Raw genomic sequence first — 13354 nt, 5'->3', positions numbered from 1 at the left:
CTACATTTTTGAGAAGAGGAGACTGAATTACAAAGTAAAAGACTTGAGTAGTCAAAGGTCATCCAGCTGGTCAGGAGCAGAGCCAGGACTAGATAAAATCCAGATCTCCTGATTTTATTCTTTCTGGGATACTACACTTCTGAAGAGTTGGTAGAGTTATGGGCATTGCTGACCTTCAGTGTTTCTTCTCCCAATCACAGCCTTTGAGCACCCCACTTCAGTTGACCACCCAGGGTTGTCAGGTGGCCAACTGAAGTTGGGTGCCTGAAGACAGTGATTGGAAGAAGAAATGCTGAAGGAAGAAGAAACACCTCTATTTTGAAGCCCTGACCAAAGAATCTGGGGTCATCTAGAGGTAGTTTGCTAGCTAAGACTCAATTTTAGTCCATTTTGTTCTAAAACGTCAGCTACTGAAAGCTTACCTGGTTCATTTAAGAAGTTTTCTATTGTGAACAATGATGTTGTGGATAGGGTATTGGATTCAATGTCAGGAAGATCTGGATTCAAAGCCCTATGTCCAAGAGTTATAATCATAAACAAATTACTAAAATTCTCTTCATGTGTAAAATGGGAGAAAAATATTTTCCTTGTAAATTACAAATGAAATGATGTACATGAAGTGCTTTGCAAATTTAAACTTACTATATACATATTAGTTATTATTGTTTCTAGTTCTACCATAAACTAGTTACGTAGCCATAGGCAAGCCACTTCATCTTTCTGAGACTCATTTCTTCATCTTTAAATGAGGCAAGTAGATTAGGTGTTCCATTTAGCCAGTTTGACGTGACAGAGCACAGGAAGCTTCAGGCTCCAAACAGGGCCACTCTCAGGGCCAGATTTCGGGACAAAGTCAAGAAATGTCACACTCTGAAATTGAAGTTAATACGAATGAACAAAAAAGAATGGGATCAGTCAACCATAGAAGAAACCCACCCTTGGAGATGTTTGTGAATAAGAATATGAATAGGGTGTTTCCAAATGTAGGGTGTCTGCTAAATACCACCAAGGATCAGATACCAATTTGCGTGGAGTTAATATAAAACAAAATGTAATCTTGAAAAAAGTAACATGTGATAAATGACAACAGGAAAAGTGGGGGTGTGGGTGGACTGCAAGTAGTCTGGAAGAGAGAAAGCCAAGGAGGAAGAATTTGTCAGTGTGTGTCTAACACTGTTCAGGGGATACTCTGCTCTTTTTCTAGAGACCCAAGAGTGATTGTCTAAACATAAAGAGTAGAAACCTGGATTTGAATCTTAACTCTATTTAGCAATGTGACTATGGAATAGCCACCCAACCTTTCCACGGTCTGTGTCTCTTCACCTATAAAAGGATTCCAAGTTCTCTTCCAGGCTGGTGGTAGGTGGGCCAAGAGAGTTAGGGATTACTAAGGAGAACTTGTTGGTTCCTGTTGTAGGTGAGAGGGGGTTTGATGAGGTTGTAAGTCTCCTCAGGAGCGTTGATGATCCTTTTCCAGAAACCAGCTGGGAGCCATCTGAATCGCCATGGCTAGGACCCAGTCATGACTATCTGGGCTTGCCATACATGCTCTTCAGTGGCCTCCAGCCTTGCTTAGCAGTTACTTCCTTATTCTAATTCAATTCTAAACATCAGGCTGTAGGAGCTCCACTTGACAGCGTGCCCAGAGAACAGGAGCTAAAGATGACTGTCAGCTGTAGTTCCAGTACCCCCTGGCCCCCCAACACTTGGCACAGTACCTAATGCATATTATTTCATAAATGCTCACTGAATGAATGAGTGAGTGAGTGAGCGAGTGAGTGTTGGAGAGTTCTATCATTTTTTCTTGACTGGTCCTCTGTCCTGGCCTGACCCGGTGACATGTGCCCAAGATTTGTCTTATATATATAAAAGACTGATTGACGGTGGTTGATGTTATATGGTTTGAGAAAGGCCACTCTGCCTGAGAATATTTCTCATATCAGATTACCAGAGTGTCTGAAATTCTATCATTCATTCTTCATTTCTCACCATTTTCAAGCTTTTTCTCTCCCAAAGATTGTGCCCTTCCAGAGGAACAAGTGGGAAACCTTGTAAGTCTTTATTTAGCTAAAATCTGGGACAGGGAGATTACTTGATAAATACCTAAAAGCAAGACACCCCCCCCCCCAAAAAAAAACAACAACAGAGGGAGGATCTGAAAGGAAAGGCAAGTCATATGATCTCTCTGGGTCTCAGTTTCTTCATCAATGAAGTGATAAGGTTGGAACAGATGATCTTTAAGGTCCTATAGGAGGATGAGCATTAGTAACAAACTTTTCCAGTTTCTCTCATTTGTCTAGACATTTACATGATGATGTTTCTGAAGTCTTCATGGTATAACGAAAACTGGATATTAAGTGACCTGAGGTGGCAAAGTGGATAGAGCTCTGGGCCTTGAGTCGGAAAGACAAGAGTTCAAATCCGGCTTCAGACACTTACTAGCCATGTGTCACTGGGTATGTCACTTAACCTCTATCTGCCCCAGTTTCTTCGCCTATAAAATAGGGATGATAATAGCACATACCTCCCAGGGTTATTATAAGGATCAAATGAGCAAATCAAGTGCTTGGAACAGTGCCTAGCACATAAGGAGCTTTATAAATGCTAGTTATTATTTATAATAGCTATTTATAAGTGCTAGCTATTATTACTGAGTTCTAATCCCCATTCTGCCACTAACTCACTATAGATCCTTGTCCAAATCATTTATATTCCCTGATCCTAGTTAAATGGTCAGTAAAATGGGAATAACAATCCCTCAGAATAATATTCTGCCTCTCTCATATAGCTGTGAGAATCAAATGAAATGCCATATTTGAACACACTCCGAAGTTTATTCAGTCTGATGAATATGTCACATGTAACAGGAGGGATTATCTCTAGGATTTTTGTTCAATGGCTCAGGGTGTGAGTAGGGGGCCTGGTGGTACGGTGTGGTAGAGTACCTTGTACGCTGAGTCTGTGTATTACCAGTTCAATTTTAAATCAACAAGGTCAATCAGGCACCTCCTGGCTCTTTTCTAGAAGTCCCGCCAACCAGTTAGCATGTTGCTTAATGGAATACTAAGGAAAGACGTTCTGAGGTCATTATGTTCATGCCAAATGGTTAATATGATTATTGACATGGCCTCAAGTACACTCCTAGGAGCAGGGGGAAGGATGGGAAAAGTATAAACACAAAAGTGAGAGCAGACTCTATTTTTTACCTCCCTTGTGAGGGGCAGTCCCCATCTAGATAACCACAGGCCTGACTCTGAAGCCTTTAGGTAGCATAAAAACACATTGCATGGATTTACACAAAATTACCTAGGATTAAAATCCAATTGAAAAAAACTAGGCCTAGCAAAACTATGTAAATTTCATTGACACTTCACATATTAGAATCTGAAAGAATATATTCTTTAAAGTGTCTTCATGAGGTGTCCTTTTTAAAATTATTTATTTATTTTTAGTTTCCAAGATTCATTTCCACAAGATTTTGAGTTACAATTTTTTTCTTCCTGTCTTTCCCCTACACCTACCCCAAAATAGCAAGCCTACTGAATACCCCTTCCCCTAATCTGTTCTCTTTTATATCCTCCCCCATCATCCCCCTAACTTTCTAGTAGGGCAAGATGGATTTCTATACCCCAGTGCCTGTATATCTAATTTCCCAGTTGCATATAAAAAACAAAATTTTTTTAAACATTTGTTTTTAAAACTTTCAGTTCCAGATTTTTTTCCCTTCTTCCCTCCTTACCCGCCCCCACTGGGAAGATAAGCAATTCAATATGGGTTGTACATGTGTAGTTACCCAAATCATTGCCATAGTAGTTAAAAGACTATATTTCCCTCCATCCTATCCCACCCCCCACTTATTCTATTTTCTCCTTTGACCCTATCCCTTTTCAAAAATGTTTACTTCTAACTACCCTCTCCCTGAATCTTCCCTCCCTTATATCATCCTCCCTCCTTAACTACTACCCCCCTATTTTCCTATAGCGTAAGATGCCCAATTGGGTGTGTATGTTATTCCCTCCTTAAGCCAAATTCAATTAGAATAAGGTTGTCCCATTCCCTTTCATCTTCCTGCTCTTCCCCTCCACTGTAACAGTTTTCTCTCGACTTTTTTTTTGGGGGGGGGGTTTGGAGGGGAGAAGGTACGGCAGTTGGGATTAAGTGACTTGCCCAAGGTCACACAGCTAGTTCTGTGTTAAGTGTCTGAGGCCGCATTTGAACTCAGGTCTTCCTGACTCCAGGGCTGGGGCTCTATTCACTGCACCACCTAGCCGCCCCTCTCTTGCATCTTTTATATGAGATAATTTACCCTAATCTATCTCTCCCTTTCTTCTTCTCCCAATAAATTCCTCTCTCACCTCTTAATTTTATTTTTTAGATATCATCCCTTCATATTCAACTCATCCTGTGCCCTCTGTCTATGTATACATAAACTTACATATGCCCACACTCACATATATATTTATATACACATACACCCTCCTATACATACATATATATGTATGTATACATATATATTCCCTTCAACTATCCTCATACTGAGAAGTCTTATGAGTTACAACTATCATTTTTCCATGTAGGAATGTAAACAGTTCAACTTTAATAAGTTCCTTATGATTTCTTTTTCCTTTTTGCCTTCTCATGCTTCTTGTATTTGAAAGTCAAATTTTCTGTTCAGCTTTGGTTTTTTCATCAAGAATGCTTGAAAATCCTATAGTTCATTGAATGATCATATTTTCCCCTGAAGCATTATACTCAGTTTTGCTGGGTAGGTGATTCTTGGTTTTAGTCCTAGCTCCTTTGACCGCCAGAATATCATATTCCAAGCCCTTCGATCCCTTAATGTAGAATCTGCTAGATCTTGTGTTATCCTGATTGTGTTTCTACAGTACTCAAATTGTTTCTTCCTGACTGCTTGGAGTATTTTCTCCTTGACCTGGGAACTCTGGAATTTGGCTATAATATTCCTAGGAGATTTCTTTTTGGGATCTTTTTCAAGAGGCGATCGGTGAATTCTTTCAATTTCTATTTTGCCCTCTCCTTTCTTTCCACAGTAAATTCCTCTGATCCTCAAATAAAGTACAAAACTAGTCGATTCTGATGATCATAGTCTTCAAACCAAAAACTAGGTTACATGTTCTAAGAATTTTGCTTTTTAAATGTTCAACCGCTAGGAGGAATTCATGAGTAAGGAGAGCAGCCCTCTAACCCCAAGCAAGGCTCCTGGTCCTGACAAGAGGTGGAATCAAAAGCCAACAATCTTGGACACTGGTAGAGACGCTGGAGCTGGTACTTGGTGCATTTGAGCTCTCCAGTACAGTCTCCCTACTCTTCTCCCCAATTTCCTCTCCCCATCCCCACTTCCTGCCCTAACCAGGTATTTCTTTCAGGTAGTCAAGCAGCTTTTCTTAGCTACACAAAATGGCTTTTCATACTCTTTTTCTAAAGTCATTTCTATGAGTTTCAGGTGATGACTTTGGAAGGTTCATGTGCATCCTGCAAGGTTTAAGGAAAATAAAATAAGCTTTTTCTCCTTCTCCCTCTCTCTTTTCCTTCTTCTTCCCTCTCCCATTCCCTCTCTTTCCCTTCTCCTCCTCCTTCTTCCTTTCCCCTCTTCTCTCTCCCTCTCTCCTTTTCCTCCTATCCTTCTCCTCCCCCTTCCCTGAAGTCAGGTTTTATTGAACAAAAAGTATTTCCCTCTTTCATTAGCTCTTTGAATATTTAATAACCTTGTTGGCTAGCAAGTTGTTTATAAATAACCTATTAAATAATATTAGCATGAAATTAAAGGAGGACTTTAAAAGTCACAGTATTGGATGAAATAGCCCAGAAGAGACAAAGGAGAAAGACATGGTAAAGTAAGGATTGGCTGAAAAACAGGAGAGAGGAAAGAAGAGGGAGAAGATTACAGTTTCATCCACTTTGCTCATGATTGGTCACCAATGCTGGTCCAGTACAACCCCTAACTCATACTCTGAATACCTCATAGTACCCAGATCCATGCTGGCCTGACCTTCTGTTAGCTCTGAAGGTTTCTACAGCAACTACCAGCAACATTTTCTCCTTCTTTGTCCCAGAAATCTACCAAGGTCAAGGTCAGGGGTAAGACACTGAGACATGGAGAATCTGGGATAAACAGCCTGGTCAGCAGGTAAGTCTCTTTTCCCCAAGGCTTCCATAGTCATGCCAAAAGGTGGCCTACATTCCTCCCTAAGGTCAGAAATGTTGAAGTTCCTTGAAAAATTGGCCAAAGTATAACTGAAATCTATAAATATATGAAACAAGCATTAATATATTCATCAGCACTCAAAATAACAAGAATTATTACCCCAGGATCCCCAATATTCCTCTCACAATACCATTCACAGATAATACACATCATAGCACAAGGTAAAACCATGTTATATATACATATCAAAATAGTGCATGCATATTTATAATTTATATATATATATATATAAAACAGTGAAAGCAATGCAAACTACAATACAATGCAATGCAAAGCAATACAATATCAATAGGCCTATAAAATTACAAAGCATTTATAAGTCTTATCATATATACAAATAGCAACACAATGCATGACTAGCAGAGTGATATAACTACAGTTGTTGCTGTAGTCCAGTCATTTCTGAGTCTTCACAGTTCCACTTGACAGCTAACTCAACATCCTCATTTTATAAATGAGGAAACAGAGGCCCAAAGAAATTAAGTGACTTGCCCCAGGTTATCCAGGTAGTGTCAAAAGGCAGGATTGAAACCTACTACTACTGCCTTTCATGAACTTTAACTTTTTATCTTTTTTCAATACCTGTGTTTTCTTTGCCTGATTGAAGTGTGTTAACTGTGAAGAGTTGATAAAACTTTTCATGGGAAATCATTATCTGATTGAGCTAATTTTCCATTTTTGATGAACAATGATTTGCATATCTGCCTTTGGGGTAAAATTTCATAGAATCACAATTTGAAGGGAGACTAGAAATCATCTAGTCACATTTTAGAAAGGATATTGATAAACTGGAAAACAACCAAAGGTGGGCAACCAGGATGGTAGAAAGCCTGTCATATGGGTACCAGTTAAAGGAACTGGGAATAAGATTCTAATAAGATCAATATTCTATGTGACCTTGGGCAAGTCACTTAACCCCAATTCCCTCCAAAAAGCAAAAAAAAACAAAAACAAAATAAAGAACAATATTCTAATAATATCAGTTCATTAATAAGAATAACCTCTAGTTTAACCTAAGAATAAGATTCAGAGGGTAAATAAAATGAAGATCATTTCTGTGGCAGAGGGCTTAAACTCATTCTGACTTCCCCAGAGGGGAAAATTTTGGCTTTGAGTAGAGCTATTCAAAGATGGGATGGGCTTCATTGGGTAGTAGTGACTTCTCCCTCACTGGAGGACTTCCAGTGAAAGCTAGATGACCACTTGTTGGGGATCTTGCAGATTCTTGTTCAGGTTTGGCTTGGAATAAATGAATGACTTTTAAGAGCCATTCGACCCTGACATTCTATGTGATCTTTTAACCTATAACCATGCAGGAATCCCCTCTACAACATTCCTCATAGGCCACACAACAATCACCTAAATAAAAAATATCCAGTGAGAGGGAGTCCGTTTGTTTTCTGGGATGGCCCATTTCACTTTTGGACAACTCTAATTTGAGGAAATTTTTTCTGTGTGATGAGCTAATACGCCGCCTCTCTGTTCCTTGGGCCCTTGGCTCCTAGTTCTGTCTTCTGGGGTCCAGCAAAACAAGTCTAGTCCCTTTTTCCTATGAGCATTTTCCTAATTCTTGAAGAATGGGATCAGGGGGGTGGCTAGGTGGCTCAGTGAATAGAGCACAGGTCCGGGAGTCAGGAGGACCTGAGTTCAAATCTGGCCTCAGACACTTAACACAAAACTAGCCATGTGACCTTGGGCAAGTCACTTAACCCTAATTGCTCTGCCTTTCCCCCTCCAAAAAAAAAATGGCACTTAAAAGTCATTCATTTATTCCAAGCCAAACCTGAACAAGAATCTGCAAGATCCCCAACAAGTGGTCATCTAGCTTTCACTGGAAGTCCTCCAGTGAGGGAGAAGTCACTACTACCCAATGAAGCCCATCCCATCTTTGAGTAGCTCTACTCAAAGCCAAAATTTTCCCCTCTGGGGAAGTCAGAATGAGTTTAAGCCCTCTGTCACAGAAATGATCTTCATTTTATTTACCCTCTGAATCTTATTCTCAGGTTAAACTAGAGGTTATTCTTATTAATGAACTGATATTATTAGAATATTGTTCTTTATTTTGTTTTTGTTTTTTTTTTTGCTTTTTGGAGGGAATTGGGGTTAAGTGACTTGCCCAAGGTCACATAGAATATTGATCTTATTAGAATCTTATTCCCAGTTCCTTTAGCTGGTACCCATATGACAGGCTTTCTACCATCCTGGTTGCCCACCTTTGGTTGTTTTCCAGTTTATCAATATCCTTTCTAAAATGTGACTAGATGATTTCTAGTCTCCCTTCAAATTGTGATTCTATTCTAGATCAGGTCCCTACAAAGTCTCTCACTCCAGGTGAAATATCCCTATTTCCTTCCTCTAGTCCCCTCACCTAGTTCTGTCAGTTCCATAAAATTATATTCCTATTTTCAAAGAAGGACCCACACAGTAAGAGTTGTTGAGCAATCTGTTTAGATGGATAAAGTTAAAGGAGCCCAAACCATGAGATTCTTTGCATATGTTTAGAAGAAATGTATGTTCATGAAAGGGGGGCTCAGTAATAAGCCTTATGGGCAGTTGGTGGCACAAAGGAGAGAATCTCTAGTGTGAAATCAGGAAGATTCATCTTCTTGAGTTCAAATCTGGCCTCAGACATTTACTAGCTGTGTGACCCTGGGCAAGTCACTTAATGCTATTTACCTCAGTTTCCTCATCTATAAAATAAGCCAGAGAAGGGAATGACAAATCCCTCCAGTATCTTTGCCAAGAAAACCCCAAATGGGGTCATGAAGAGAAACTACTGAATGACAACAAATAAGCCTTGTGATAGAGGAAAGGGGAAAAGACTTCCCCAGGTTATAGGGACACATTCCGTGTGGCCTCGGACAAGTCTTCAGGTCTCAGATTTCTTACCTATATAATGAGGAGGTTAGACCAGAGTGTCTCTAAGGTCCTTCTACTTTCTATGTCACTGTGACTCTATGACTTCCCCCACAGGAAAGTGTTTCCCCCCCTCTTTTCAAGAGTTTCTCAGTTCTCCTTTTTCTTTCTCTAACTCCTAGTAATATAGACCTTGCCCAGAGGAGGACGGGTGGGGTGATGGAAAGGGTACACAGAATAGGAAAGGAGTCAGACAAGAAAAAGAGGCAAGATTAGTGGCAAAACAGATATGGGAGCTGTACCGTACGAACCTGTGTTGGTGTTGCTGCTGCTGGTAGTGCTGCCAGGTATGGGAACTGGGCAGGGTGAAGGGTGGGGAGGTGATGGGTATCCCTGAGACACAAGATGCTGGAGCGCATAGAAGGGAAACTGAGTTTGGTAGAAAGCTGATGCTAATGACCCTTCTGGCAGAGAGGGATTGTAATGGATGTGCTGGGGCCCAAGAGTCAGAACCCTTGAGTTTCAGAGTTCACAATCTTGTTTGAGAGTTAGATCCACATTTAAATTGAGAATAAAATCAATTTCCCTTTAGGGTCCTGCAGGAGATCCCCTAATGCCTTGTTCTTTCCTACTTTTCCATGAAGTTTTCTTGACTGCCCTATATAGAGATAGCATGGTAGAAAGTCCCAAAGTAATACAGTGAACACCATACTGGACCTGGAGGCAAGAAGACCTGAGCTAAAATCTCACCTCAGACATATACTAGCTGTGAGCGCTTGAGTGAGTGACTTAATCTCTACTTACCTCAATTTCTTCATGGGGATAATAATAACATGTACCTCTCAGGTGGTGTGAGGATAAAATGGGAGAGAAGGAAAGATGGACAAATAGACACGGAGAGGGACATAGAGAGACAGACAAACAGAGAAGAGAAAATAGAAAGTCTAGGAGTGAGAAAGAAAAGCAGGAGAGAAGAGAGGAAAGAGAGAAGGAAGACAGCATGAGAGAAGAGGGACAGTGAGAGAGAGGAGAGAAGAGAGGAGAGGAAAGAGAGACAGGACAGACAGACAGACAGACGGAGAGATCTTTGCAAATCTGAAATGGTAGCTATGTAGGAAAAAGAGCACTAGTCTTAGAATTGGGAGAATTAGTTTCAAATCTCACCTCAGACATTTACTAGCTGTGATCATGGAGAAGTCACAACCTCTCTGAGACTCATTTTCCTCATTTGTATTAAGGAGAAAATGATACTCTCTGGGTTTGCTTTGCAAACTTTAAAGGTCTCTATAAATGTGACGTCTTATCAAAAGGTAAAGAGAGAGGAGAAGCAGATACTGTTTATGTTCAAGTGGGAGAAGTTGGCTATGATTCTGAAGTTTCTGCCTGGGGATCCTGGGTGGAAAACTAGAGTTTTGTACAAGATATTTCTATGTAATTCCACAGACATTCCCAGGGATTTCTGCTTTCTCTAGGGTCTCTATATCTACCTGGAATGTTTTAGTCTGATTCCACATCTCTTCTCAATGATCACTTTTCCCATACAATACTGGATAGTCACATTCATGCAGTGTTTTACAATTTATAAATTGCTTTCCTAACAACAGTCCTATCAAGTAGGTAGCACAAGTATTTTATCTTCATAGAACAGCTTTGAAAAGAGATTTGGTGTATTTTTTAAAGAGACAAACCAAAACTCAAAGACAGGAAATAATTTGCCCAAGACCTTTATAATCTAATGTCCAGTGATGAACTCAGGATAAAGATTTAGACTTAAAAAAAAAAAAGGTGGCTAGGTGTCGCAGTGAATAAAGCACCGCCCCTGGAGTCAGGAGGACCTGGGTTCAGATTTGGTCTCAGACACTTAACACTTACTAGCCTTGTGCCTTGGCCAAAATCATTAAACCCAATTGTCCTCAAAAAAAAAAAAAAAAAAGATTTAGACTTTTTTCCCCCCAGGGTCAGCATGGGAATTTGCTTTGTTTGAGTATGTATATTTGCCAAAAATGTTTTGTTTTTCTCTGTTTTTCAATGAGAGCTTGGGAAGAGGTAGAAGGGAGAGGTGAATTTTCATTCATTAAAAAAGTTTTAAAATTTTACTTATAAACATTATTGCTGAAGAGAGTATATGTAAATGGCCATCTCTTCAATTAAACAAAAAAAACTTAGGAAATGAGAAAAAAGAAAACACCAAAAAAGAAAACTGGGGATTCTGTTTAAGAAATCTAATGTCGGGGCGGCCAGGTAGCACAGCAAGTAAGAGCACTGGCTCCAGTGTTGATAAGACCTGGAGATCGAATCCTGGGCTCAGACACTTAGCACCCACCCAGAAACACCTGGCTGTGTAACCTTGAGCAAGTTACTTAACCCCAATTGCTTAGGGGTGGCCAGGTGGCTCAGCGAGTAAGAGCACCGGCTCCAGTGTTGGGATGAACTGATAGAATCCCGGGCTCAGACGCTCAGCACCACACCCAGAAATAACTGGCCAGGTAACCTTGAGCAAGTTACTTAACCCTGATTGCTTAAAAAAAAAAAAAAGAAATCTAATGTCTAGATTTTTCGCTGTTTTCAGTGTCTCTTATCTCTGTTCCATTCTTACCAACCTCAAACATATAACCTAAACGCCTGAAGGATCTGATTTTTGCCTAAGGCAATTTAGGGGTTAAGTTATTCATCCAAAGTCACAAAATAGAAAGAGGTCTAAAACCAAGCCTTCCTGTTTTCATGCCCAGTAGTCTATCCACGGCATCATACTTGCCACTAGATGAATGGTCCTAAAATGCCACTTTCATCATGTTATACCCCTCTTCAGAAACTATCAATACTACTGTTCACCACTGTCAGCTTAATAAAGGCCAAATGCCACTCATAACCCCAATAGAAAATGTCATACTTATTTTCTCTTCTTGCACAAATATTCTGTTTCAGCAAGATTAATCTGCTCCTTACCCTTAAAGCACATCTTGGGATTTCTGCCTCCATGCCTTGCCTCCTCGTATTCTTCTCCTAACTGAAATACTCTCCTCTTCATTTCCCATTTCCACTTATAGAAATTCTATATCCTCGGAAGCTCATCTTAAATCCCTACTTTTCTTCTTTTTTTAATTATTTTTTTTATTTTTAAGCAATTGGGGTTAAGTAACTTGCTCAAGGTTACACGGCCAGTTATTTCTGGGTGTGGTGCTAAGGATCTGAGCCCAGATTTGATCCCCAGGTCATCCTGAGGCTGGAGCTGGTGCTCTTACTCGCTGAGCCACCTGGCTGCCCCTAAGCAATTGGGGTTAAGTAACTTGCTCAAGGTTACACGGCCAGGTGTTTCTGGGTGGGTGCTAAGTGTCTGAGCCCGGGATTCGATAACCAGGTCATCCTGACACTGGAGCCAGTGCTCTTACTTGCTGTGCTACGTGGCAGCCCCAAATCCCTACTTTTCTATGAAGTTTTCTTGACTGCCCTGGCCCACAATCATTTGACCTCCTATGATATATAATGTGTGTATTCTTCATTTGTCCCTATTCAGTATGTTACCATTGCATTTATACCTATACTCCCCAAGTAAATTATACATTGCTAAAGGCAAGAATATATCATATACACTTGTGTACCCACCATAGCACTTAGCATAGGACTGGACAGCATAGAAGCTTATAGAATGTTTGAATTTATTTTTAATGAATATCCTGAAGTCTAGGGACCAGACCCCAGATGTTTCTTTCCTCAAGTGTCCAAGACCCAATCCCCCCTAAAGGTTTTACTCCTAAAGCAGCTAGAAGACAGCTTTCCTCAAACTCCCTCCTCAAATTCCTAAACAGTAGATCCCCTAATGCCTTGCTCTTTTTGGATCAGGATATGGTCCCACAGAAGCCCTGACCAAGGACAGCCCTAGTTCATGGCCCTGGCTAGCCAGCATTTTCCTGGATGCTAGGTACCGCTGTGAAGGAGCCCTCATCTCTTCAGAGTGGGTGATCACTGTAATCAAATGCTTTGGAAGGTGAGTGCCAGGAGATGGTTAGGAAAGGAAGCCTGGTGTGAATCTTCATTTGGCTAATCACAGTTGCTCCCCTCAACAAACAGCTAGGACAGCCATTTTGGCCCTAGCATCAAGTCTTACCACAGAGTCTTCTGGGTCTAGATGGAAGGAAGCAAGGAAAGAGGAAGGAAGGAAGGAAGGAAGGAAGGAAGGAAGGAAGGAAGGAAGGAAGGAAGGAAGGAAGGAAGGAAGGAAGGAAGGAAAGAAGGAAGGAAGGAAGGAAGGAAGGAAGGAAGGAAGGAAGGAAG

The 13354-nt window shown here is 40.5% G+C and overlaps 1 protein-coding gene across 1 annotated transcript in view; it reads left to right on the top strand.

Annotated features, from left to right (window-relative positions):
* The first annotated feature begins 9371 nt into the window (after positions 1-9371).
* LOC138159157 (serine protease 33-like) overlaps positions 9372-13354 on the top strand; it is a 6997-nt gene continuing 3014 nt past the window's right edge. Inside the window, exons 1-2 of the mRNA XM_069085424.1 lie at positions 9372-9429; positions 12923-13067. Coding sequence (XP_068941525.1) covers positions 9372-9429; positions 12923-13067 — 203 coding nt within the window. The remainder of the gene's footprint in view (positions 9430-12922; positions 13068-13354) is intronic.

This window comes from Petaurus breviceps, unplaced genomic scaffold (genome assembly GCF_028583685.1).
Source record: "Petaurus breviceps papuanus isolate PSGF00001 unplaced genomic scaffold, PetGlider_PUasm1.0 175, whole genome shotgun sequence".
In the NCBI taxonomy this organism is placed as follows: domain Eukaryota; kingdom Metazoa; phylum Chordata; class Mammalia; order Diprotodontia; family Petauridae; genus Petaurus; species Petaurus breviceps.
Note: the sequence above shows the minus strand (reverse complement) of the source record. Positions and strands in the feature narration are given on the sequence as shown.